General features: G+C 44.2%; 1 protein-coding gene across 1 annotated transcript in view; it reads left to right on the top strand.

The window, feature by feature from the left end:
• CACNA1H (calcium voltage-gated channel subunit alpha1 H) overlaps positions 1 to 25,047 on the top strand; it is a 1,502,131-nt gene that overhangs the window by 615,023 nt on the left and 862,061 nt on the right. The window contains exon 5 of the mRNA XM_086940723.1: positions 11,300 to 11,397. Coding sequence (XP_086796849.1) covers positions 11,300 to 11,397 — 98 coding nt within the window. The remainder of the gene's footprint in view (positions 1 to 11,299; positions 11,398 to 25,047) is intronic.

Below are 25,047 nucleotides of genomic sequence, written 5' to 3'. Positions count from 1 at the left end.
TATTTTTGTCCACCCTAAGCGTGGAAGGGTATTCTCAGATGTGAGACCCTTGCTCATTGCACCATCAGGATTCAAGCAAACCGGGCCGAAGACGGCTGTAATGCCAGAAACCGGTCCCCGGGAGCTTGTTTCCTTCCCAGTGTAAGAATTGGCTTCTGTAGTTTGGTTTGTCCTGTTCCCATCATGCACTGGGACAGGAACAGACTAATTTGCATACAGTCAGGTTCTGAAACTGGGATGGTGCAGTGAGCTAAAAAACGGTGTTGGAACTAGCCCTGATCTTTTGACTGGGTGAGAGCTTTCTGCTTAATTCAGAGACTCTGTCCCTCACCACCCCTTTTTGTAAATATTTTTGTCCACCCTAAGCGTGGAAGGGTATTCTCAGATGTGAGACCCTTGCTCATTGCACCATCAGGATTCAAGCAAACCGGGCCGAAGACGGCTGTAATGCCAGAAACCGGTCCCCGGGAGCTTGTTTCCTTCCCAGTGTAAGAATTGGCTTCTGTAGTTTGGTTTGTCCTGTTCCCATCATGCACTGGGACAGGAACAGACTAATTTGCATACAGTCAGGTTCTGAAACTGGGATGGTGCAGTGAGCTAAAAAACGGTGTTGGATCTAGCCCTGATCTTTTGACTGGGTGAGAGCTTTCTGCTTAATTCAGAGACTCTGTCCCTCACCACCCCTTTTTGTAAATATTTTTGTCCACCCTAAGCGTGGAAGGGTATTCTCAGATGTGAGACCCTTGCTCATTGCACCATCAGGATTCAAGCAAACCGGGCCGAAGACGGCTGTAATGCCAGAAACCGGTCCCCGGGAGCTTGTTTCCTTCCCAGTGTAAGAATTGGCTTCTGTAGTTTGGTTTGTCCTGTTCCCATCATGCACTGGGACAGGAACAGACTAATTTGCATACAGTCAGGTTCTGAAACTGGGATGGTGCAGTGAGCTAAAAAACGGTGTTGGATCTAGCCCTGATCTTTTGACTGGGTGAGAGCTTTCTGCTTAATTCAGAGACTCTGTCCCTCACCACCCCTTTTTGTAAATATTTTTGCCCACAAAGAGAAGGCATCAATCCTCCCAGCGCTGATGGCGGCCATTTTCCCCAACCAAAACCAAACAACCAAAAAACCATCCCAACTCCCCCCCACTCACCCCGGAACAGGACCCAAACTGCACCATCTAGATCCCATCCAAACCTCGTCCTTCATCAACCCCAGAACCCCCACTTATCCTGCGGTCGCCACCGCAGGAAGGCCTTATGGGCCAGGTGCGGGCTGGGCGGAGGCAGTGGGCCTTCGTCGCCCAGGCCACCAGGACTATAACAAGCCCCAAACAGTGCCGAAACCTTCCGGGGCAAAAGCAGAGGCCCCCCAATCCCCTCTCCCTCTTTGTCAGCAATAAAGGACGGCAACCGCCTCCCCCCTGCCGGGCCCCCACCCAAAACAAGGCAGCATACCCCGTTACCTTTGTCCATCTAAAAGGTCCTCCACCGATTACGGCGTGATCACCGGTGTATGGGTGCTATCTGCCACTGAATCCTCCGAGTCCGATGGTGCTCCCTCAGCACCCGGGGTTTCTTCCTCCTCGATGGCTGCATCCCTTGCTCCCGACAACTCCGACAGTACTTCCAGCACTCCCCTCCGTTCCGATGATGTCTCCGCAGTCGAGGGCCCTCCCGTGCGGCCGCGGCGATTCCGGTCCCTCTTGGATCGCCGCCTTTATTCCGGCTCATCTGCCTGTTGGGACGAGGAGCCAAAGCCATCTTTCCCTGTCCTGTATAGTTCGAGCCAGTCACAGACCTCCTCCGGGGTGTCGAAGAACTGGGTTTTGTCATCGACAATGATGCGAAGCCTTGCCGGATACAGGAGTGAATACTGAATGCCCTCGCTCCTGAGCTCGCGCTTAACCGCTAGGAAGGAGAACCGCTTGCGCTGCGTCTCGTAGGTGTAGTCCGGGAAGATGTTCACCTGACTGTTCGCTACTTTGAACGGGCCATTGTGCCTGGCGGCATTAAGGATTAAGTCCCTGTCCCGAAAATGCAGCAACCGCACCACCACCGGCCTCGGGGTGCGCCCCTGCTGTGGGGGCCGTGCTGGGACTCTGTGGGCCCGTTCCAGAGTGTAGAAGGAGGACAATCCCTCCGGGACCACCGTGTCTCGGAGCCAGGTCTCCAAGTATCGCACCATGTCGCCATCCTCGATCTTTTCCGGCAGGCCCACCACTCGGATGTTGTTCCTTCTATTGCGGCCTTCCGCATCCTCCGCCCTCCGTTCCAGTGTCTCAATTCGGGACAGTGCGTCCTTCATCGTCGCAGCCAGGGTTCGCTGCGCCGGTTCCAAGGTTTTCACCGTGCCCTCCACCTCCTTGACCCGGTCTGAAAGTTTGCCATGGTCCGCCCTGAGGAGGCCCAGGCTCGTCGCCACCTGAGCAATGTCCTGTTGGAGGGCTGATCTCGTAGTCTCTATCGCCTCTAGGACACGATCAAACTGTTGCTGCATCGGCGCACTACCAGAACTTTTTGGGTCCCCATGCTCCTCTTTGTCCTGGGCTTCAGAGTCCGAGGCGGTCTGGGTGGATCCCTTGGCTCCTCTAGGTTTCCCCATGCCTCCAGGGGTACTCCGCGAGGGTCCCGGAGTAGGCGCCTCCGTGTGCAGGTGTCGACCACGACCCTCCCGGGTGCTTGTCCTCAATTCGTGAATGGGCGACCTCCTTCTCCAGAGCCTGTGGAGACTTCGCCGCTTCGGCTCACGCCACCGCCACGGCGTCCGAGGGCACCGATGAGGGGGCGGAGACAGCCGTCGCCGAGTCGGGCAGACCCGTTCACCCACTATACCCCCGGGGTGGGGGCCACCAACTCCCTCGGATGATCTGAGGCGCCAGAGTGTCGCGCCTCCCATGTAGGTGAGCTGCCCAGGAGGACGTAACTAGTTGCGGAGTCGCGAGGCGGGCCACCGCTTGGATCACAGGGCGTCCGCTCCTGGTGCCCCACACTGCGTGGGCACCCGTCCGGCCGTCCAACCGAGTGCAAGTCCGTTGCAGAGGTCCAACCCAGTAAACGTCCAATGTCCAGAACAGCCGGGGATGGCGAAGCTGGGCGCCAATCGCCACCCGCGGCACCTCTTCAACTCAATAGTTCCGAACAGGGGGACAAAGAAGTCCGGGCGCCATGTTGGGTCGCACGCCGCAACTCCGCAAACTTCGGTTTAACTCTGGAGCAATCCTCGTCCGAGCTCCACCAGGGGCCCCGGCAGGTTTCCGTCGGCACGCTCAGCAGAATGCGGGGTCTGGGGTGCCCCGCAGCCTCCGATTTTCAGGATAATCCCGGGCTTAGTCCCGGAGCCGAGCTCTCAGGCGACCATCGCCATCGGCGCCCAAGCCACGCCCCCCTGAAGAGAGAGTCTTTACTAGTCACGAAAGAGAGAGGGGAAACAAAAAAGACAGTATGTGTCCTAAAACATTCTCTACAATCAGTAAAAATAGCCAACATCATGAAAAAACATTGGGTACTTATAGCAAGAGAACCGGATTTAGAACCACTTTTTGCTGATAGGATAACGTTTGCCTACAACAGGTCTAAGAACTTGAAAGAACTGTTAAAAAAGAAAAACAAACCAAATGAAATCAACTACAAAGGCATGCAGAGATGCGAAAACTGCATCCATTGCAACAATGTGAATATAGGACAAATGTTCACACACCCAATGACAGGCAAGAAGGTGACCTTGTTACATTCAGGAACCTGTGACACAAAGAACGTTATTTATGGAATCAAGTGTCCATGTGGAAAATTGTATATAGGTCAAACTGAAAAAAAAATAAAAGTAAGAATAACAGAGCATAAGAGTAACATCCGCTTAAAAAACTTGAAATCTACATTGGCAACACACTGGTTAGAAGCAGGACATAATGTGGCACAACTACGCTTTACAATACTGGAAGTTATCAAACATCACCCCGAGAAAGACTCACACAAACTAAGACTGAGATCTGAATACTTTTGGATAAAGAAGATGGGCAGCTTACAACCGAATGGACTGAATGACAGGATAGAATTATCCTGCTTTTTGTAAATAGACTGTGGAAAGCTAACTTTATTTCCTTGCATGACATTTACAGTGAGAACTCCCCTACCTAAAATGGCCGACACCATGTTTCTTTAGAAATTGTTTTTTATTATTTGTCACTAACATGTGTTATTATCGTGTTTCACATGAGGCAGCCTTTCAGAACAACAAACATTGAGTATATTCTATTACGAAGAGTATGCAGTTAATATGACACGGAATTAATTAATTCTAACCATGGATCAGTTTTTTTTGTGGCATTATAGATTCTCTTTTAGGAGGCATTTTTTATACATTTGTACACTTTTTTCATTGATATTTAAGTTCATTTTAAGAATGAAACAAGGACTGCACTTCAGTCCGTCGTCGCGATCACATGATCGCAAGCTGAGCCAATTAGAGAGCATGGAGCTTTAAATAGCTTTGCACTGAAAGTCAGGAAGTAGCGGATTGGCTGATATCGCGTAAACGAGGGACGTTTTCATTTCTCAGTAAGTAAAGCACTGTAGAGGAGCAGAATGTTTGTTAGGTTTAACTTTTTTCAGTTCTGAGATATTTGGTTGTTAAACTAGGTCAAGTTAGTTTTGCTTGGAGCGTTTAGTATGGCTTCGTTGTTTGGCACATTTTTTAGCGCTAAATTAAAAACGCACATTTTTTGGTGAAAAGCGTGAATATTGCAAGGTAGGCTATTCAGGGATCGTTATAATAGGACATGCCATGACTTTTAGATGTTTGTTTACACTAAAGAACAGAGTGGATATAAATGCATGTAAATGTCAATGTATACACTAATATAGGTTAAAGGGCTGATTGCATTTTTCTTGATTTCTCCAATAGAGACCCCCGAAGAAGGGTCACCATAGACCCGAAATGCATTGGGTAAATGGGAGATGTTAATTTGAATTGTCCTGGAAACTAAAGGATTCACATGAATTATAAGGAAGAAATAAACAGAAATTTTTGAAATAAGGAGTATTTCATGGAATGGATTATCATTATTTTTGTTTATAAGTAGACCTGAAGAGAACCAAGAGGTTCAAGTAAAAGTGTGCAGAACATTACTATCTAGATAACGGGTTTTCCCGATGTCTCACTTCTGGTCAATGACTATTTCTAGTCAGGATGTCCTAAAGACTACACCATTTAACTTTTTAAGTAAATATCTCTCCTGTATTTTTAATGTTAGCCCCTTCCAAAAGTCCAATGTGAAACCAAGGATCTAAAAATATAGTCCAGACAGAAACAATAAAAAACAGTTGACTAAAATATATTGATCAAATTTGTAAACTGACATGTTAAAATGTCCAAATTTCTACCCGAAACACCTCCAGCGTCTTATAAAACTAAGGGGCATATTACCAACAACTAGCGATATTTATCGCTAAATAGGCTTAGCAACAATTTTTCTATCGTCAAGCATCGCCGGATTTTATTGCTGAGATAACGTGCTATTAGCAATGTTTATCTCAAAAGCGATAAAATTCTTGGCGATAGCGGCGAAATCCGTGAATATCGCTGAGAATACAGCGATATTCACGCATTATCGCTAACATGGTATTAGCCATTATATCCAACACCCATTGGATATAATGGCTAAGAACTGGTCTGAGCAGGCGTAAGTTTTTGCAGATATTCGCGCTTAGCGCGAATATTTCCATCGCTACGCCTGCCGTGCTAATAGGCGATAGCGATGATAGCAACTGTTTTCAGTCGCTAACAGTTTGGGTATGCCCACTTTGCATGTCATTAGCGATAAATATCGCTGACATGCAAAGCGGGCCCCAAACCGCTCGCTATTGCCTCAAAGCTGTCGCTATCATCAGTTAGCGACAGCTTGCTAATAGGGCAATGTAATTATCGCCGCTTAGCGGCCGAAAACGGCCGCTAAAGCGGTGACAATCTAATATCGCCAGACTTGGTAAAATGCCCCTAGGTTCAATAAAAATGTTACTAGTCCACTACATTCTAGGGGGGATATTCACAAGTGGCGGAGAGAAGCATTAGCCTTCTTGGCTTAACATCTCTCTCCGCCACTTCGGAAAAACAAGGCTGCACCATATTCACAAGGACATGGTGCAGCCTTGGTATTCCCCCCTGCGATGGCGCTAAGTTTCACAACTTAGCGCCAACGGAGGCACCTTTGCACCAGAGTGCAAGGGTGTGCGCAAGCAGGGAAGTTTGTTTATGTCCAGGAAGGGACACCTTCCAGTACATAAACATAAGCAAACCATGGCATTTTGCATTTTACAAAAACGAGGAGAAATAAAGCATTTTTCCTTGTATTGCCAACTTAAAACCAGGGTTTTCCTGGTGTTAAGTTTGGCATTAGCTCCTATTTACGCTGCCCTTGTGAATAGGGGGCAGCGTAAATATCAATAGGTATTGCAGTGTAACGCCCACAACAACACCCACTGCACGTCCCTTTCACGCTAAATACAGTGTGAAAGGGGGCCTATTTATAAGGCAGAGTTACGCCACCTTAAGTGGCTTAACGCTGCCTTGTGAATAAGGCGAGGCCCCTATCGCCACCACAACATCACTGAAAGTGACGTCAGCGATAGAGGCTTGTGAATATGCCCCAAGGTGTTTGATTTAGAGATAACTGGTTGTAGGACATGTGCTAATTACTCCGCCACATTAAAAGGAGAGGGAATTGCGACATAGGGGACAGTGCCGGCTGGATGTCACACCACCTGCAATAGCTTCATGTTTAATGGGGCTGGTCCAACTCCTTTACTGCTGGTGCAACTTATCTTAGCCTTTTAGGTAAATCTTGGTTGTCTTGTGCACAAAAACCCTTACAATACCCTCCAAGTTTGATAGAACAATGTTAATTATTGCACTCATATTTCTACAAAATATAATGTGAAAGCTCATGTTTGGGAAAATAGTGAGAACATACAAGTTCACAGGAAGTTGGAGGTGGCTGAACAATGACTAAACGTTATGCTATCCCCAAGCAGTGCGACAAAGGAAAATAATCTGGAAAGCTGCCCAGGTTTTTTTTGGCTCTTCTGACTCAATATTAAAAAAACATACCTAAATGTTCAAGTTGAAAATGTAGGAAGTAGGCATAATTTGGCGGAATCATGTTTTTTGGGCCAAAAGTTGCACTGTCAGTGCGCCTCCTGAGGGCTTCTTTGACTCTGCGTCTTTAATATGGCGCAGACGCAGAGTCAAAGGAATCCCCTCATTTGCATAGGACACACCCCTATGCAAATGAGGGAACACTCTCTGAAGGTAGCACCAGCGCTATCAGTATTATAGAAGGAGACGTACAGCATTTGCTCCACTTTCTATAATACCAAAGTGCCCCGGGGGCGCACAAAGGGGGCGCAAACGTCCGTTGCTCCCCGGGTCACTTATTGTAATACAGCCCTGGTAGTTGCTAAACCAGAGTGCACTGATATACATATATGTATGTATACAAGTGTCTCAGATGTTCGTACTTGATCCAAGGGTCAGACTAGGACAGAAGATAGCCCCGGGCACCAAAATAAAATTGGCCCCTTTAGCAAATCAGATAGATAAAAAAGTGGCCTACATTTGCAAAGTGGATTCGTTTTGAAGTTGTAAAGACACGCTTAATAGGTGTTTTGCAATTATGGAGGACCTTATGCATTGGTGCTTTTTGCATGCAATGTTTGTGGTAATGTCAGGAAAATAAACAATAAACCCAGTCCTCAAAACCATAAAACAGGCCCACAAACACCCAAAACAGGTCCAAACACTGACCTTTCAGACTAGCTCTTCAGACATTGCCAGATTCCTCTACAGAACATGATAAAGGGATTTGAGGATGTTGAGAGACAACTAAGTCCTATTTTGATTTTTTGGCTTCCCGGGGCTGTGGGTCGTCAAAAGATGTTTGAGAGGTCGTCTCACCCTCAACTTATCGAGGCATGCTTAATCATTTGACAACCTCTCACGCCGTGGTAGAAACGATGCCACACCAGCGGACTCAACCCAGAGAAGCTAATTTAACCCTGGGATTTCTTACAAATCTGTGCTCAGGACAATACACTCGGTCCAGCTTTTTGGGGGGGCAAAAATGAATAAAATATACCTAGAAATATACTCCAAGTATTCTTTATTCTGTGAGTTCCTCTGGATGGCATCATTCCTACCCCGATGTGAGAAGTTGTCAAATGATGAAGCTTGCCTCGATAAGTTGAGGGTGAGACGACCTCTCAAAAATCTTTGATGATCCAAATAGGACTTAGTTGGCTCCCAACATCCTCAAATTCCTTTATCGTGTTGATTAGCTTTTGGAGGACTGACTTGAGTTAATACCTCTCATACTCTCCTTATAGGGTTTCATATTCCTCTATAGGCCAGGGGACACTGCTTGAGCTTGTAAACACAATGCTGTCCTTAACGAATTGCAGTAATAACTGAGAATGGCAGATAGCATAGGACATCTTGGAAGTAAATTAGACCTTTTGGTCCTATGATTTTTGGGCTTCTGGTAACTCCAGCAAGAAGTGATATTTTTTGATCTATTGTTATTATAGACATGAAATTCAGCACAAACATATATATATCTCTTGCCTTATTTTTGAATGCAATAATTAAATTAGGCAAAACATGGTGACTCGAGTTACTGTGCATTACCAGCCATTTAAGGAGAACTGTTTCAAATCTATAAGTTACATTGTAGGCAAACATAATTATTGACAACACTCCCAAAGATGTTGTTCTATTAGTGATACTTTTAGAAAACTCTGTAGCCAATGAAATGTGCTTCCATGCAAAGCTTAATGACCTTTATTAATAGGTTTTCTGACTGTAGGGTTTTGTCATGAATCTAAATCCCATATTTTGAAAGAGCGACTTATCACCGCTTTATGGGCCCAAGTGCTGGGGCTGTTGGGGAGATTAAGTGAGCTATTGCCCAGGGTCAGAAGATGCTGAGCTGCGACCGGCGATTGAAAACGAATCCCATGCTCTGGAGTCAGCCGCTCTGGACGCTGCACCACACCTCTCCCCTAGGGTTGGAAGTATGTTCCCACCACTGTGGAAGAAGAAAAAATGCAGGGGATTTGGCTAGAGAAAAGGACAGCAACATCTATTTGAACACAGCAGGACACACTTTGCACATCATTCCAGAAAGGCCTCATTTCGGATGAACAACTAACAGATTAAAGTTGCATGTTTCCAGAGAGCATTCCAGGTCATGCTGCTAAAAATCATTTTTATAATTCATGACACCACAGACAGACACTCTTGCACATCTTTAATTCATTTTAGAATGATCAGATGACAGCGTTTCACACAATCCTGCATTTGAGAAACAGGCCTTAGAAAGAATTTGCTTCAAATGTTATTCTATGCTCACTATCTCAGTGACACTGATCCTGCACATCATTACAGACACTGTTTCCTTACCTGGACTTTTGTGTGATAGACAAATGCCTTCTGGGTGTTGTGGTCTTTTGTTCTGCATTCCATTGAGTTAATTAGACTCAGGAATTAGTTTTTCACAACCTTGATGGATATCGCGTCCGCCATTTTAAAATTCCTTCATATCCTACGGAATTTGTAATATGGCGGACGGGATATCCTTCATGTTTTTGGCAGAGTAACCCATCCTCCAAACTCAAATCAGGCCCGAACACACCTTCAATAAATGCTTCGCAGGTGTAAAGTTCCTGACCGTAGACAGTGACCATCATTTCAGGGAGTTAGGTGGTTACCGCACCCCCGAGCGATAGGGCTGAGAAAGATAGAAGTTCCAAGGGAAAATATCACCCAAGCCGAAGCATTCCCGCTCTGGGAACTGGGCTCCGATTCTGCGGATAGCCCCACCTTCAGCATAATAAACTACAGTCCACAATTACTTCCATTAATTAAATTTGCAGAGCTACAAGGTTCATTCTCCCTGCCTAAGCCTTTCCTTCAATGCATAAGAGAGAGACAATGGTAGAAGATGAATCACTGAGTTGGAAGCCTAATTGGCTGATGACAGCCCAAAGATAATTTTATAGAACCCCTTTAGTTAGTTTGCATTGCCCAATATTGTCATAGGAAAGCATGGAGCACGACTCACAAAGGTAAATCCGGTCAAAAATGTACGTTTACGACTGCTTTACTTTTTCATGCCTGCGGTGAATCCACAATGGATTCCTGGCAGGTTTAAATGGTTTTATTAGTGCAGATATCTCTACCACATGTATAATGCCACTCAAGTGGTCGGAAAAGGGTGTTCCAGGGCGTGGTTTGCCTTGGACGTTCAGAAACACCCACAATCATGGATGTTCACAAGCATTTCAATCCCTTACCATCTTGGAAATAGTTGGAGATGTATTCCATCTAGGGCAGGTGTAGCACCCCTTTCAAGGGAGTGTGGGAAAAGGATCACCCCATATTTCATGAGCATACAGGAGAGGGCTTCCTCCTTGGGGAAATATGTTTTCTACGCATAGAAATAAAAAGTGTACATTTTGTTCATTTGCAAGGGGGGGGGGTCCATTTCTCCTCTGTGGGGTTCTCCACTCTGGAGAACTCCATATAGGGGAAATAGGAGCCTGCGGGAATTCTCACTTGCCATTCCCAACATTCCAAGGATTATACTATTAACCTGCACCTGTCACAGGCGTACTGTTGGGGAATACCAAAAAAATGCAATCTACTCCCGCGGGTAGATATAAATCTAAGAGTACATATTTACTACTTTTTTTATACATGGACCTACAGACTCGTGTTTGATCTGAGTTCAAATAAAAATATTCAATATAACTGAATTTTAGACCATATGGATGAATGCACGAGAGAATACTTGTCAAGAATAATCACCTCACTGCATATGAACTAAATTAATTAATTAGAACATTGACATGTTGAGAGTTCCATTGAAAACAAGGAGGGCACTCCAGGCTGAAATGTATGGAACAGGTCTTTTCAACATTTGATATCTGTTTCTCACCTTTGAAATTAGAACATTCTACATTCAGTGGTTGCAATTTCACATAGCCCTTCTACCTTGAACTATACCAGTTGTTAAATTCCCTCTCTCTTGATTTAGGCCCTTATCTGATCTTCCGGCCTACAACTCGGGTTCAGGGCCTTTAACAACCAATATATAGCAATCAGCAGTAGGCTAAGCTGCGATAATAATTGCATACATCACAAAACATTACCAACTTCACTAACATTCCCCTTAAATTCAGACAGATGCATAAGCTAAACAATTCCCCTCCTTATGTTGATGCTATGCCTCTTTGCTCTCTTTCCACAGGATGATGGAATATTCGCTAGATGGGCACAATGTGAGCCTGTCTGCAATCCGTACTGTCCGAGTACTCAGGCCCCTAAGAGCCATTAACAGGGTTCCAAGTAAGTACCATTTTTTATCTATGGTTTCCAAATTAAAAAAATACCACTGCTTTAAACGTTTCAGGGGAGCAAGAATGCACCTCCATGAGATTAATGTTTCAAACGCATATCATGAGTTTGTCAAGCAAGGTGCTCAGTTTTTTAAGGGAAACAACCTATACAACGCAACTTTTACAACGCACTACCATTACAACGAAACTTTTTCAACGCAACATCCATTACAACGCACGCATTTACAATGCAACCATTACAACGCATGACACTACAACGCACACCACTACAACGCATGCCATTACAACGCAGTCATTACAACGCATATCTTTACAACGCATAGCATTACCATACATTGTACCCTTACACTATCCAACACTTACCCTACTGTTGCACCCCCTGGAGTTAGAATAGTAATGTTTACCACTACACTATCCAACACTTACCCTACTGTTGCACCACCCTGGAGTTAGAATAGTAATTTTAACCCCTACACTATCCAATACTTACCCTACTGTTGCACCCCCTGGAGTTATAATAGTAATTTTTACCCCTACACTATCCAATACTTACCTTATAGGCAATGTAATGTTCTGCGTTCTAATAGTTTGCGTTGTAAATGTATTATGCGTTGTAGTGCAATGCGTTGTAATGGTAGTTTCAAAGTATTCGTTGTAATGGTATGCGTTGTAATGGTATGCGTTGTAATGGATGTTGCGCTGTAAAAAATGCGTTGTAAAAGTATGCGTTGTAACATCATACATCCGTTTTTTTTAAATGTGACATAGCTGCTCAGTGCATTTTGTTATAAGCTTTAGTTACAATGTAAGATGTGGGTTAGAATATCATCATTTAAATATCGACCTAAAAATCACATTCATGATTTAGACTACCTCTATATCATCATGTAAGTAGATATGGAGTTAAGAATAGTAAGCCTATACTTCCCCAGACATACTTGCAGTTACATTATATTGGACGTCAAAATGACGGGTGCAGACATTTTGCAGGGCAATATGTTGCCCAGGACATTGTGACATTCAATCAAGAGTAAATCAAGTAGAGCATGTTCTCAAATTATGTCACCTATAGAACTATAAATACATAGTTCACATGGCATTCAGAGGAGACAAATCAGTAGTTAGGGTAAAATGGATATAATTCTTATGCAGAATGATTTTGCAAGGCCCACTGCAACCATGAGAAATCTGTCTGAGTGGCGTTCACAAATAACGGGTCTATCAGGTAAGCTTCATAATTACTTTGTGTGATGAAATCACACATGCAATTACCACGCATGCTGGTTCCAAGCGGTCTTAACCATACAAGTCTTAACCACACATATGCCTTTACCACTCATGCCTTTACAACGAAATATGTGTTGTTAAGGCATGTATGGCAAAGACATATGCATGGTTAAGACTTTCTGGTAAGTATAATCCCCCGATCCCGTCCCCTGCCCTGAGGCCTCAAAATAGCCCCTCTCTCCTGAAAACTAGAATTTTAAAAGATGTTAGTGTAAAATAACATCTAAAAGCATGAAGCACCAAGAGGGAATATCTGGTTGCGCTGGACCGGGTCAAAGTCCCACTATCAGGCTGACAGTAATGGATTTCAGATCGAATACATTTGCTAGGGTAGGCCTGCTGACGTTTACTTTATCAAATTTGTGCCAAGAGTCCCGTTCGTGTTGGAGAGGCCCCCGAGGACCAGCGACAGCATCGCAGGAGATTGTAAGCATAGCAGGAAGACCTGGTCGGTGTTGTGGGCGGGCATTGCTGGTGCTTTGCTCTGACAGTCACTATGAGCTGTTTATGCTGGAGTGCAGAGAGTCTGACGAAGCTTTGTACTGAATCTTTGTGCGAGTGAAGAGGGTTTGGTGTCAATAGGTCCAAAAGCTTGAATTCAGTGCCGATGAACCACTCCAAAGATCCAGGGGCATCACCTAGGGGTCAGGAACTTCCTGAAGCTGGGTCCAGGGGCTTGTGCAGGATGTTCAGGAGCCTTTTATGTCCATGAAGCACAGACCAGCAGAATAACCATTGGAGACACTCTGGTGTCCTGTGTTGAAGATGAAGTTGCAGTTCCCGTTCTACCTCCCCAGGCAAGGGTCCACCAGGCAGCAAGTCAGCACAGCAGGGTAACAGTTCCTGAAGAGCAGCAGTCCAGCAGAGAAGAAGTCCTTTGAGAAGCACAGCAGTCCTTCTTCCTGGCAGTGTCCACAGATCCAGAAGTGTACTGGAGAGTTAGTGTCTGAGGTCCAATATTTATATCCAGTTGTGTCTTTGAAGTGGGGGAGTAGCATCTAGAAATTCCCTTTGAAGTCCTCAGGCATCCCGCTCCCCTGTCCTGGCTCCAGAATATCTACAGGGGGTATACAGCCCTTTGTGTGGAGGCAAGACACAGCCTGTTCAAGTCTAAGTGGGGTTTTGCCCAGCTCCTCCCTCCCATCCTGCCAATGATGGTTCATCCAGCCACATTTAAGCTCTCTCTTGTGTGTGGCTGTCTAGGAGGAATACACAAAGCTCAAATGTCAGGTGCATCAAGTTGTGAGACCTCAGTTCTGGCTACAGGCACTAAATGGCTAAGGCAGGAAAATACCAACCTTCTAAAAGTGGCATTTTCAAACATGTAACGAAATATCCAACTTCACCATAACTCAGTAAGTACCATTTGCCCTAAACTAAAAAGTAATTAAAAACCATGAATCATTAACTTGATCATATTCTGTGTAAAACAATACTCACCAGTCCATATCTGTATGATAAGTCCATTCATACGTGTACACTTTAATCATTTCTTCAAGAGACAGATAAATTGCAGACAGATCTCAGATTTCCATTAAATTTGCTTTGTTCACATCTTCTGTTGGCGCACAGGTGCCAAGGCTGATGCCTTAGCCACCTGAATACAACAAAAGTAATTATTACATATTCAACGCCCAGCGATATACTTTACATATTCATAATTTTGTGAAATTGAAAAGCAGTCTCCAATTGCAATCTATGGCACCTGCTGTACAATTGTTATCAAAACCGCTGACATTATTTACTGACATTTTTTAGAATTTTTAATAACATTGTGTATTTGTGTTTTTTTCTCTTTGTCTTGTTACGTTATAATTGTTTTTTGGTCAGAAATATTTACCTTTATTGAAATATGTGCTTAACCTTATCACCTGATTTCAAACTTGTTGATGTGATTTATAATTGTTCATATACACAGAATAAATTATTGTTATTTAATTTTAAAAAACAGACTATATTGCTTTTCTATGCCAGCTGGACTGTGCTGTAGTTGTTATGTTCTCCACAGAGAAGCGTCTACGCTTCACTCTTGATAGAGCCATCTGACTTCAACATCCTTCCCACAGGCTTTCTAATGCAGTTCATAAGTTAGGGAATTGGAAGAGATTGGTTTTCAATGGGAATCACACGGTTGTGCTAGAGGACACTTGATTTATCTCTCACAGCATCCAGTTAAACACTTACAGACCCAGCTCCGACTTGATAACGAAGACGGTTGATGCGCGTGGAGTCTCCACAGGGCGCTACAGTTTCTAAAGACATATTGCACCCCTGTGTTGTCTGTAAGCAAACAATCACACTTTGCTCAAAAATATAAATTGCAAGCCTTCCAATTGTCAGATACATTTTACCTTGTGAGAGGAGGTGGGGGCTTTAAGGGGCGGAGTCTGTATAGGGTTCACGGTTTTAATCCCATTGCTTTTGATGAGGCATAAGGGCAGAGTCATTGATAGGGGAGAAGTTCTGTGCTTGGAACTGACTCCTGCCCAACCCACAAACAATAGCTTTTGCGGCTTCTCCTATTGTCCCGGGGCGTTTGCCAACCCATACCCGTAGGGCAAGCTTTAGCGCCAGTGGCACCTGTTGTGACATTCCCCTAAACCCCCCCCCCACCCCCCGCCCTCCCAAATGACCTCCTTCTAGGAATCCCTTACTGCTCTCTGGCAAAACTGCCCCTCATCTCTCTATAGCCCCTATCCCATATACGTTTAATTTGTTTTAAAGCTGTGGTAAAGGCTGGCTTTACTGATCCACTCATCTAGCTGCATACAATATTCTTGTATGCCAGAGGCATATTTGCCCTCTATGCTACTTTATGGGGAGTTAAAACTGCCATAGACAAAACTCTGATCCCTCTCTCTAGAGCAGAGGTCTTCAAACTTTTTGATGCCAAGACCCCCTTGTAAAACCTTTTTAGGCGTAAGGACCCCCTTCCGACAAAAGTTTCTAGAAACTGGTAATCCTCATCATCAACTTTTGACAACCATAAATGCGCCTGTTAGACCTCATCGCATCCCTCCATTATTCATCCACCCACACTTTCACACATCCATCCATCCACCCTTTCATCCTTCCATCCATACATCCATCCTTCATCCATCCACCCTTTCATCCTTCACCCATCCGCCCTTCCTTCCATACACCCATCATTCATCCACCCACCTTTTCACACATCCATCCATCATTCATCCATGCAACCTTTTATCCATTCATACATCCATCCACCCTTTCATCCTCCCATCCATACATCCATCCTTCATCCATCAACCCTTTCATCCTCCCATCCATACATCCATCCACCCTTTCAACCATACATCCATCCACCCACCCATCATCCATCCACCCACCCATCATTCATCCACCCACCTTTTCTGTGCCTCTCTCATGGGGGGGGGGGGGGTCAGTATCTCTCTGCTCTTCCTTCTTTCCCACTCATGGGAGGGCATCCCTGTGCCTCCCTGCTGGGGGCGGGGGACGTGTCACGGAACCCACAGCTCCAGGGGCGCAACATCCATTGAACTCAAAGGGCTACACTACAGCCACTCCCCCAGCCCCCCACCAGCTCCCCCCAGCTCGTGTATGTGAGCCCAGCTGTAACAGCTTCAGGGACACACACACAGTCACACCTGAGTACTTGACAGGTCTTTAGAAGACCTTTTACTTGTTAATGAGGCGTTGATGTTTTTCACACCTCGGTGTGAATTAGGCCTCCGCCGTGAGCACCCTCAGCCCAATGCCAGGAAATGCACTCTGCAGAATCTGCGACCCCCTTCCCAGGACTCCACGACCCCCCTGGGGGTCGCGCCCCACAGATTGAAGACCACTGCTCTAGAGGGAACATTAATCGCAAGAGTTATCTTGCCCTTTAAGTTTTTTTGCTGCATGGAAGCTAGACCCACAAGGATCTCTGCAGCAGGCACTTTTCAATTGTGAGTTGCTCCCCCTGATGTACGTGACCCCCTCCAGGTCAGCTCCCAGTTCAATCGCACCAGTGCACTGCCATAAAACCGGCCCTGCCTACACCCCACCGTGCACTCGGATTCAAGGTAGTCTGGCTGATGAGGGGCGATACTCCGAAACCGGTCCCAGGATGCTTCTTTCTGGTCCAGGGAGCACCTTGGTTGGCAGTTTGGGCTGGACTGTTCCCATCAGGAGCAGGGTCAAGCCTGATTTGCATATGGCTGGGTCTAAACTGGGGTGGCATTGTAAGCAAAAGAACAATGGATTTAACCCAGATCTCTATTCTGGGGCAGAATGTGTGTTCCGCATTTGGTCCATCGTTTGTGTGTCTTTTACTCCCCATCAACATCAGAGGTTCCCAGACTCCAAATGAGAGTTGGAACCCCACATTACACTGGGCTTTCCAGAGCATGGTATCTCCCACCGAGTGATACCAGGAGACCATCTGAGCAGAGTTGATATTGTGCTACACACACTAAAAAATGTGTGTGTTGGCAGATTTGAAACTGTATGTGGGTGAAACGACTAGTACTGAAACGTGGCAGGCGCCAGGCTGAAATAAAGTTTCCCAGAAAGGTTCTGTTTTTAATTGCCTTTTTAATAGGAATTTTGTAGCAGTCACTGTATTTTTAACAGACATTTGCGTGTGGGCTATCTGATCTTGGTGTGAGTTTACGAGAGATTTTTATATGGTGTCTGTTTTAAGAAATGTCAAGATTTGTTGTAAAATGGATTTGGAGGTCAGACTGACAACACAATACAAAATCTCTGTGCTTTAAAGTGGTCGTCTCCTTTGCTATAAATAACTTTATTTTTTATAGCGCCTCAAACCGCATTTTTTTTTATTTCTGAGCTCTGCCTGTGATATTCACATTTGTGATTCGAAATACCATGCAACATGCAAACGGTTTACTTTACAAAGGACCCTGGGTTGCCCAAAAAGCCTCCTCTGCAAACCCCCAAGAGATATCTAGCGACAAGCTGCAGTTTCAGAAGAAACAAAGGGGCAGATTTACAAGCCCCTTGCGACAGTTTTACGCCGCCGTTGCGTCACTTTTGTGATGCACCAGCGGCGTAAACAATGCGTAAACAACGTAACGCATCTAGGCAGATGCGTCACGTTGTAAAGCCCTGCGCCACATGAAACCTGCGTCAGGTTTCATGTGGGCGTTCTGTCGCAGGGTGGGCGTTCCCTCACAGGAAAGCCACGTAAAACTGACGCAGTGAAATCTACAAGATTTCACTGAGTCAGTTTTATGACGCTGCTGCTTCAAATCCTTACGCCTGCCTGAAGCAGGCGTAAGGAGTGACGCACCACGTTAAGTATGGGCGGCCCCTGTGCATTGCAGGAGTTGCGTCGCGCTTGCGACGCGACTCCAGCAATGCACCGCCCATACGCCACAATATTGTGGCGCATCTGTGGTGGCGGAAGGAGGGGATTGCATGACGCATCTGTTCTGGCGCATCCCTGCTGATTTACAGAGATGCATCAGAACATGTAAATATGCCCCAAACAGTATAGGATGTCTGCATGTCTAGAACACTCATGACAAGTAGCCTATGATGTACTTACTCTCTCTCATTGTGTAACTTGTTATCCTATAAGCAGGGCCACTAGAATTATGTGGCACAGGAGGGCCAAATAATGCAGCAGGGTTGAGTAAGTTATGTGGCAAGAAAAGCCAATTTATGAGGCATTAAGCTGCACCTTTTCTGATAGTATTACTTCTTTATTTTGTCATTTTTAAACTTGTTAACACTGTCTGGGCATTAGTTGCACCTCATTAGTACCAGTTTAACACACAAATATAACAATAATCTACAGAAAGACATCCAGTCAACCTTTGCAAAGGGCCTACCACTGCGTGGCAACACATTTCGCTGCTTTCTTATTTGAAAGTTTATTTATTTATTTGAAAGTTTCATAGAGCGCGAACAAGACCCTTGCAGGTATCAGAGTGCTTCACAGAAGAGAAGTGTATAGACAAAAACACAATAAAATACAATGTAAACATAAGGATGGTATAAAAGCAATGGACAAATCAAACATTTCAGGATAAGGAGGACGAGAAGCGGTGGCAGCAGGGAACAGTCAATGGTAGGAGGGGATGGACAAGTAAGGTGTGACACCGTACCGATTGGGCTTGATGACTGGAAAAAAAACATTAGAGGCAAGAACGACAAAAATAAGTGGTGCACAGCTGTGAAAAGAAGGATTCAAGCATTGACTGGGTGGGAAATAAGGATGGATGGGAGATGATAGTAAATTCTGATAAATATAACAACATGCGGGATCCAAAGTCAAGTGAGGCAATAATTATGTGAATTTGGCCATAAGGATTCTTTTTACTTCCGGTTTGAAGGAAGAGGAGGATGGGTTCAGTCTTATTTCTGGAGGTAGTGCATTCCAGATCCTAGGTGCCATTCCGGAGAAGGAGCAAGTATACGTTTTGAAGCGGTTCAGCTAGAAATAATTTGTTTAGTTAAAATCTGAAGATTATGCAGCAAATTATAGATCATGCGGCAAATGTGGCAACTCTATAATTATGCCTAAATTGCCACAGCCGCGCAATTGCATAATTCCAGTAGCCCTGCCAATAAGGACAACGATTATCATAATTATCCCAAAATCAGTGTCCATTGCTTTGGACCACTGTGTGCAGTTTCCTTGATGTGCTTTGTAATGGTTGAGGACATTTGTATTGCAGAAGAGTAAACCCTGACGATTGGCCAACCATAAATTGCAGTTTTTTTCTCTTTTTCCTGTGCCTATGCCCTGGAATAATCTAGCCCCACACTCTAGCAATATTTTCGCAAAAGTACTAGAAGGCACAGGAAAAAAAAGATGTGTCATTTTCTTCCTGACTTTCCAACTGGATTGATGGCGGCAACCTATTTTATTCAACTCATTAAAAGGGGCACTGGTGTCCTGAAACGCACATGCAGCGGACTTTGCAACCTATATGTAGTAGGTAGAATATTCGCCATGATTACAAGAAACGCATAAGTGAAAAATGTTGTCCCTACGCAGACCCATACTGCTTAGTCTACTGGGGTATGAGTTCACTGGCTGGTTTTCTGAGGATGCCTTCTTGATAGGCGAATGCCTGATGGGGTTCCATACATGTGCTAAAGAGCTGTTAGACTGTATTCCAATATTCTGGGCCTGGAGTTTAAATATAGATGGGTGAGAGTTACCTTGTGGGCTGTTTAAAAATTAGGGCTGGTTCATGCTTATCTCTATGGTGATGTGCTCAGGCAGTCCACTCAGTCCAAAGATTTGGATGCTGGAAAGTAACAGCGGCGGCGGGCAAAGGTGAATGCACTGGGGTGGGCTTTTCAAAGCTGCCTCCTTACGAGAGGCCTGGCACTTATGTTTTGTACAAATGAACCACTGAGTTGCACGTGCGTAGGATATTTTACCAGCTATGAGCGGCTCTTCCTAACGGAGCTGGAACATTTTCCACCTCTTCAATCCCATAATTCACCTTTTTGATAATTATCTAATCACTCCCTGGTATGACAGGGAAGAGATTTTCTTGCTCATCTGCTTTAAAGGACCAGGTGCCCCGATCCCAGTACAGTAGGAAGGCTTCTCAGTAAACTGCGGACTTTTAAGCGTGCACAAATGTTAATATATACTACAAATAAAATAAAGATCAACAGACAAGGAAGAGAGAACAAACCGGATATAAAGAATAATTTGTAGCAGAGTTTACAGCATTCCGGTTTGACTGAAGGCTGGGTCTGCAGTGGGAAGTTACTGACCCCATCAAGCAACCATATTGCCCTCTGGAGAACCTATTCCCCTCCAGACTGGACATTAAGCCGGAACGTTCCTATTTACCACATTTAATGTATCGCTAAGCCAATTTTCTAAGTGACATAAAATTTTAGATTGATGTGTACATTCCCAATAAGTATAAAAGGTCGGCTTTTATCTGGGAATTACTATATGGTCAAGTTCAGAACAAAACAACAATTTAATGTGCAGTCTTTTTTTTGTTGCTGTTTTTTATTATTCTTAATAGCACGCGACGCTTGTTATTGTTTAGGCCAAAACAGCTCTCTGTGTTACTTCGAATGGATTCCATGTGTGCAGCAGTGAGCAAGAAGAATTTTGTTATGCTTCTGTTTTTTTTAATGATTTTTCTTGAAAATCTTTTTCCCAGGATCGACTAGATATGTTCGGCGGACAGGCTAAGAGATGCGATCTGTACCACTTTCAGATCAGAAAGACATCAGGCCCGATTCACAGAACTAACTTAAGACAAAATCCTAAACTTACTACTTTTGGCATTCACAGAAGTTAGGATTTAATCTTAAATTTGTCTTAAAATAAACTTAAGACAGACTTAAGACAGACTTAAGATAAAATCCTAACTAAGTCTGTATTAAGTCTGTCTTAAGTCTGTCTTAAGACACACTTAAGACAAAACCCTAACTTGTCTTAAGTTAGTTCTGTGAATCGGGCCCTACAACCCTGGTTTGGTGAGGGAAACCTTGAGTGCTCATTTTAGGGCGCCCCTGCATGGTTTGGTCCAGTCACAGCTGGAAATGTGCACCCCCTTTGCCATGTCATGGGAATCATGCCAGAAATTAGTATTTTTAAAGTAGTTCTGTGTGATTTAGTGGGAACCACCAGTTCTGAGTTCACATGGGATGGACAACAACGTGAGGGCAATAAACAAGGTTGTAAAATTCATGTAAACACTGTCATTTGATTTTCTCTTTTCTCATTAAAGTGATTATATGGGATGTGGAAGACATTGCTGTGATCCATGGTAAGTGACGTGCAAAGCAATGCAGGGTTGACCCCAGATTTACAAAAATTTTGCGTCGGAGTTGCTTTCATTTTGTACCGCAAAGCCGGCGTGAATTGTTAAAATGGGATTTACTATCCAACGCAAATGTGGATTCACGTTAGAGATTACCCCAAAGAAGCACAAAGGGGCATATTATCAAGCGGCAGTGATAATTATCGCTGGCGCCTAGCATGAGATTTTTAATCGCCGGCTATCGCTGGAAATTATCGCCAAGCTAGCGCTGTATTAACAACACATAGTGCAATGGCAATAATTATTTCAGCGATAGCGGTGTTTTCCATGAAACATGGCTGGTTTTCCATGGAAAACAACAATATCCTTGATGATAGGGCCTATAGTCTTAGTCTTAGTCTGGAATTTACCAGACGTTAAATTCCAGCGTTAAAGCCCAGTTAGCGCGAAAAAAATCAGGGCTAAACTGGACGGGGCTTCCTTGTAAATACAGCGAAGCACCGTTAGCAATATTTTATAATGTAGTTGTGAGGGGTACGCCTACCTTGCATCTCATTAGCGAGGCGAGGCAATAGGAAACCGGGCGCTAAGGCAAGGAAACACGCGCTAGCGTGTCCATGTTAATAAAGAGATAAAAATATTGCCGCTTTCCGCCCGAAAACAGACGCTAAAGCGGCGATAAAGTTATCGCCAGCCCTTGATAATATGCCCCTAAGTTTCACAATCCACTGCCTTAGCTTACTTTGCATCATGAGTGGCGTCTGGATGTTCCCATAACCTGTAAAACACAAAGTGTCAGAGGGTCTGAGGTAACATGAATAAGACTAACTGTGCATCTCCAGAAGATTTAATAACTAATTAGTGAAAAAACTAGGGTCAATCTAACATTAACCCCAACAGATGGTCGTGTGAGGATGCCCATCAGTCACCACACGGAACCTCCCTTCATCATTTGGGTTCCTTCTAAGACCACTGATGGTGTTATCTCCTATGTTGCTCATGGAGAGCTAAGATTATAGCCGCCCTCTCATGGACAATGAGATTAACGTGGTCTTACTTCTCAACGGAGAGGATGTTAAAAGAAGGGGACTGATGTCGTAGTGCAAAAATGGTGAAAAAATAAGAAAAAAGTGTGTGAAGTAAAATTGGATAGGAGGGTGCTGAACGTGACTTTATTCTGTCGCTACCCGCTTTTCCAATGTTACAAAAGTAGACATGGACAATCCAACTTGGAACATCTAAGGTATTCTAGGGTCAACATGTTTCTGCAATGTATGACTTATGTTGTCATTGCTTTCATCAGGACCACTATACACTTCCTTGCTACTACGAATCAATGTGCGTTAAAGAAAAAAGTGTTCAAATTATAAATATAAATAAATTATAAGTATCAAAAACCGATACTGGGATCACCTGTGTCCACTAGATGTCTGTATCGGAACTTTCACCATTCCAAGATGGAGAGTTTCTAGGAATAGCGAAAACATAGAGTTATTAAACAGTAATCTAATTGGGGAAGCACAGCATTCTCCTCCCATAACCACCAATCGGTTTTGAAGCAAATTCCAATCTACAAAAAATCCGTAGACAGCAGTTTGAAGCAAAATCATACATCACCTCTAGAATGGAGCAACGAGGAGAAATGTTTTCATTTCTCGTAATTTTGTTCCGACTTTGCATGTGTGCTGCATTGTACCGCACACATACAAAAATGGGAAATGCCTTAAAGCATCATTTTTGTAACGGAAGGTTTCTGTGCAAACCTATGCTTTAGAGGACACAGAGACGCAGTGCTGTAAGTAGAAATCTAGCAGTGCGGGTACTTATTACTTAGAGTACCTGTGTGCTCCTGAGAAGTGCCTGTACTCTCCGATTAAATGTATAGCAGCAGTGCTGAAAAGTGCCGGCTCTCTCCCTCTCAAATCAAAGAAGTGCAGGTACTATCGGCCCATTTAAAGGACTGCTTAGGCCCTTGCACTATGCTGCAAGGTTGTCTGCGTCACATCTTCGTAGATTTGGCCCTGTTGTTAGTGCTCGCACATTAACTCAAACACAGCGCAGCATCTTTAGCAAATCAGCCCTTGGTGTCTGAAAGGAATGCCAATCTTCACCTTTGCGATAGCAGCACTGTAATAAAGCAGTAGCGACTGGCACCTTTTGGTACCTAGAGCACAGCACAGACGGACTGCATGACAGGGCGCACCAGGACCATGCAACCCTCTCCCCTCCACCGGCCAGAGCAGGCACTATATAAGGCATGATTCACAAAGGCGAACTGAGAAGAAAGTCTAACTTTACGACTTTTGGTATTCACAAAGAGCATTTACGAGTAGTAAAGTTGGACTTCTTTTGTCTCCGTTTTGGTCTCATTGAACTTAAGACCAAAACTTAAGTTTAATTGAGACAAAAGACTAAGGGCTGTATGTATCAACATTCCGTTTTTCGAATCCTAAATAGCGATTTTTAAGGAATCGCTATTTAGAAATCGCAAAATGGTATGTATGTAGAAAATCGCTTCTTTTTAGTGATTCCTTAAAATTCCGTAATTGCGATTAGCAAATTGCTAATCGCAATTAAGGAATAATTTCCCATTCATTTCTATGGGCCAGGAGGCCCATAGGAATGAAGGGGAAATTGCAAATCGCAATTTGCTAATCGCAAATTGTGAATATATTCAAGGATGCAGGGGTGTCTCAAGAACACCCTGCTGCACCACTGAAAATGGCATGTGTGCGCATATGGCGCACATACATGTATGAGCGTCACATGGCACCTTTTGATTTTCAAAATAATGCTTTTTTGAAAGAATTCGCAACTTACCACCAACTAAAAGTTGGTGGTAATTTACGATTCCTTAATGGCATTTTGAAATGTTTTTTTCCTTGATACATTGCATTTAAGGAATCGCAAAATGTGCAATTCCTTAAATGCAATCGCAAGATAAGGAATGGCAAATTTAGCGATTCCTTATTTTGCAACAAAAATGTTTCATACATACCATTTAGCGAAAATGCGTTCGCAAACGCCGGAATTCTGCAAATTTCGGCGTTTGCGAACCCATTTTGCCTTGATAGATATGACCCTAACTTTACTAATGAATGAATGAATGAATGATTCTTTATTTGTGTGATTAGTAAAAATCAATACAAAACAACCAATATAAAAAAGTGAAATAATGACTTACTTTACTACTCGTAAATGCCCTTTGTGAATACCGAAAGAGGTAAAGTTAGATTTTCATCTGTTTACGTTTGTGAATCGGCCCCATAGTCTCTAATATCCATGGAAGGTTGTACCCAGTAACAAATGAGACAGTGATTCTTAATTTAACCCCTTGCGTGCGGGGCGTATTTTCCGCCTGTGCTGACTCCGCCTTGCGCGGGCGGAGTCATGACGGAATGGTTCCGTCATCAGCACAGCTCAACTGATGCTGATGACGGAACCGTTCTGTCATCAGCACGCAAGGGGTTAAATAATCTTTTATTGAATATCAGCTTGCTAAAATGTGAATGACATCAAATAGGAGTTTCAGCAATGGCATGATTAACATTTCTAGGAAGAAAGAACACAAACGAGCTATTTTCTCAGGCCATGTATCCATTACAGCAGAATAA

The sequence above is a fragment of the Lissotriton vulgaris genome, chromosome 10 (assembly GCF_964263255.1).
Source record: "Lissotriton vulgaris chromosome 10, aLisVul1.2, whole genome shotgun sequence".
Taxonomy (NCBI): domain Eukaryota; kingdom Metazoa; phylum Chordata; class Amphibia; order Caudata; family Salamandridae; genus Lissotriton; species Lissotriton vulgaris.
Note: the sequence above shows the minus strand (reverse complement) of the source record. Positions and strands in the feature narration are given on the sequence as shown.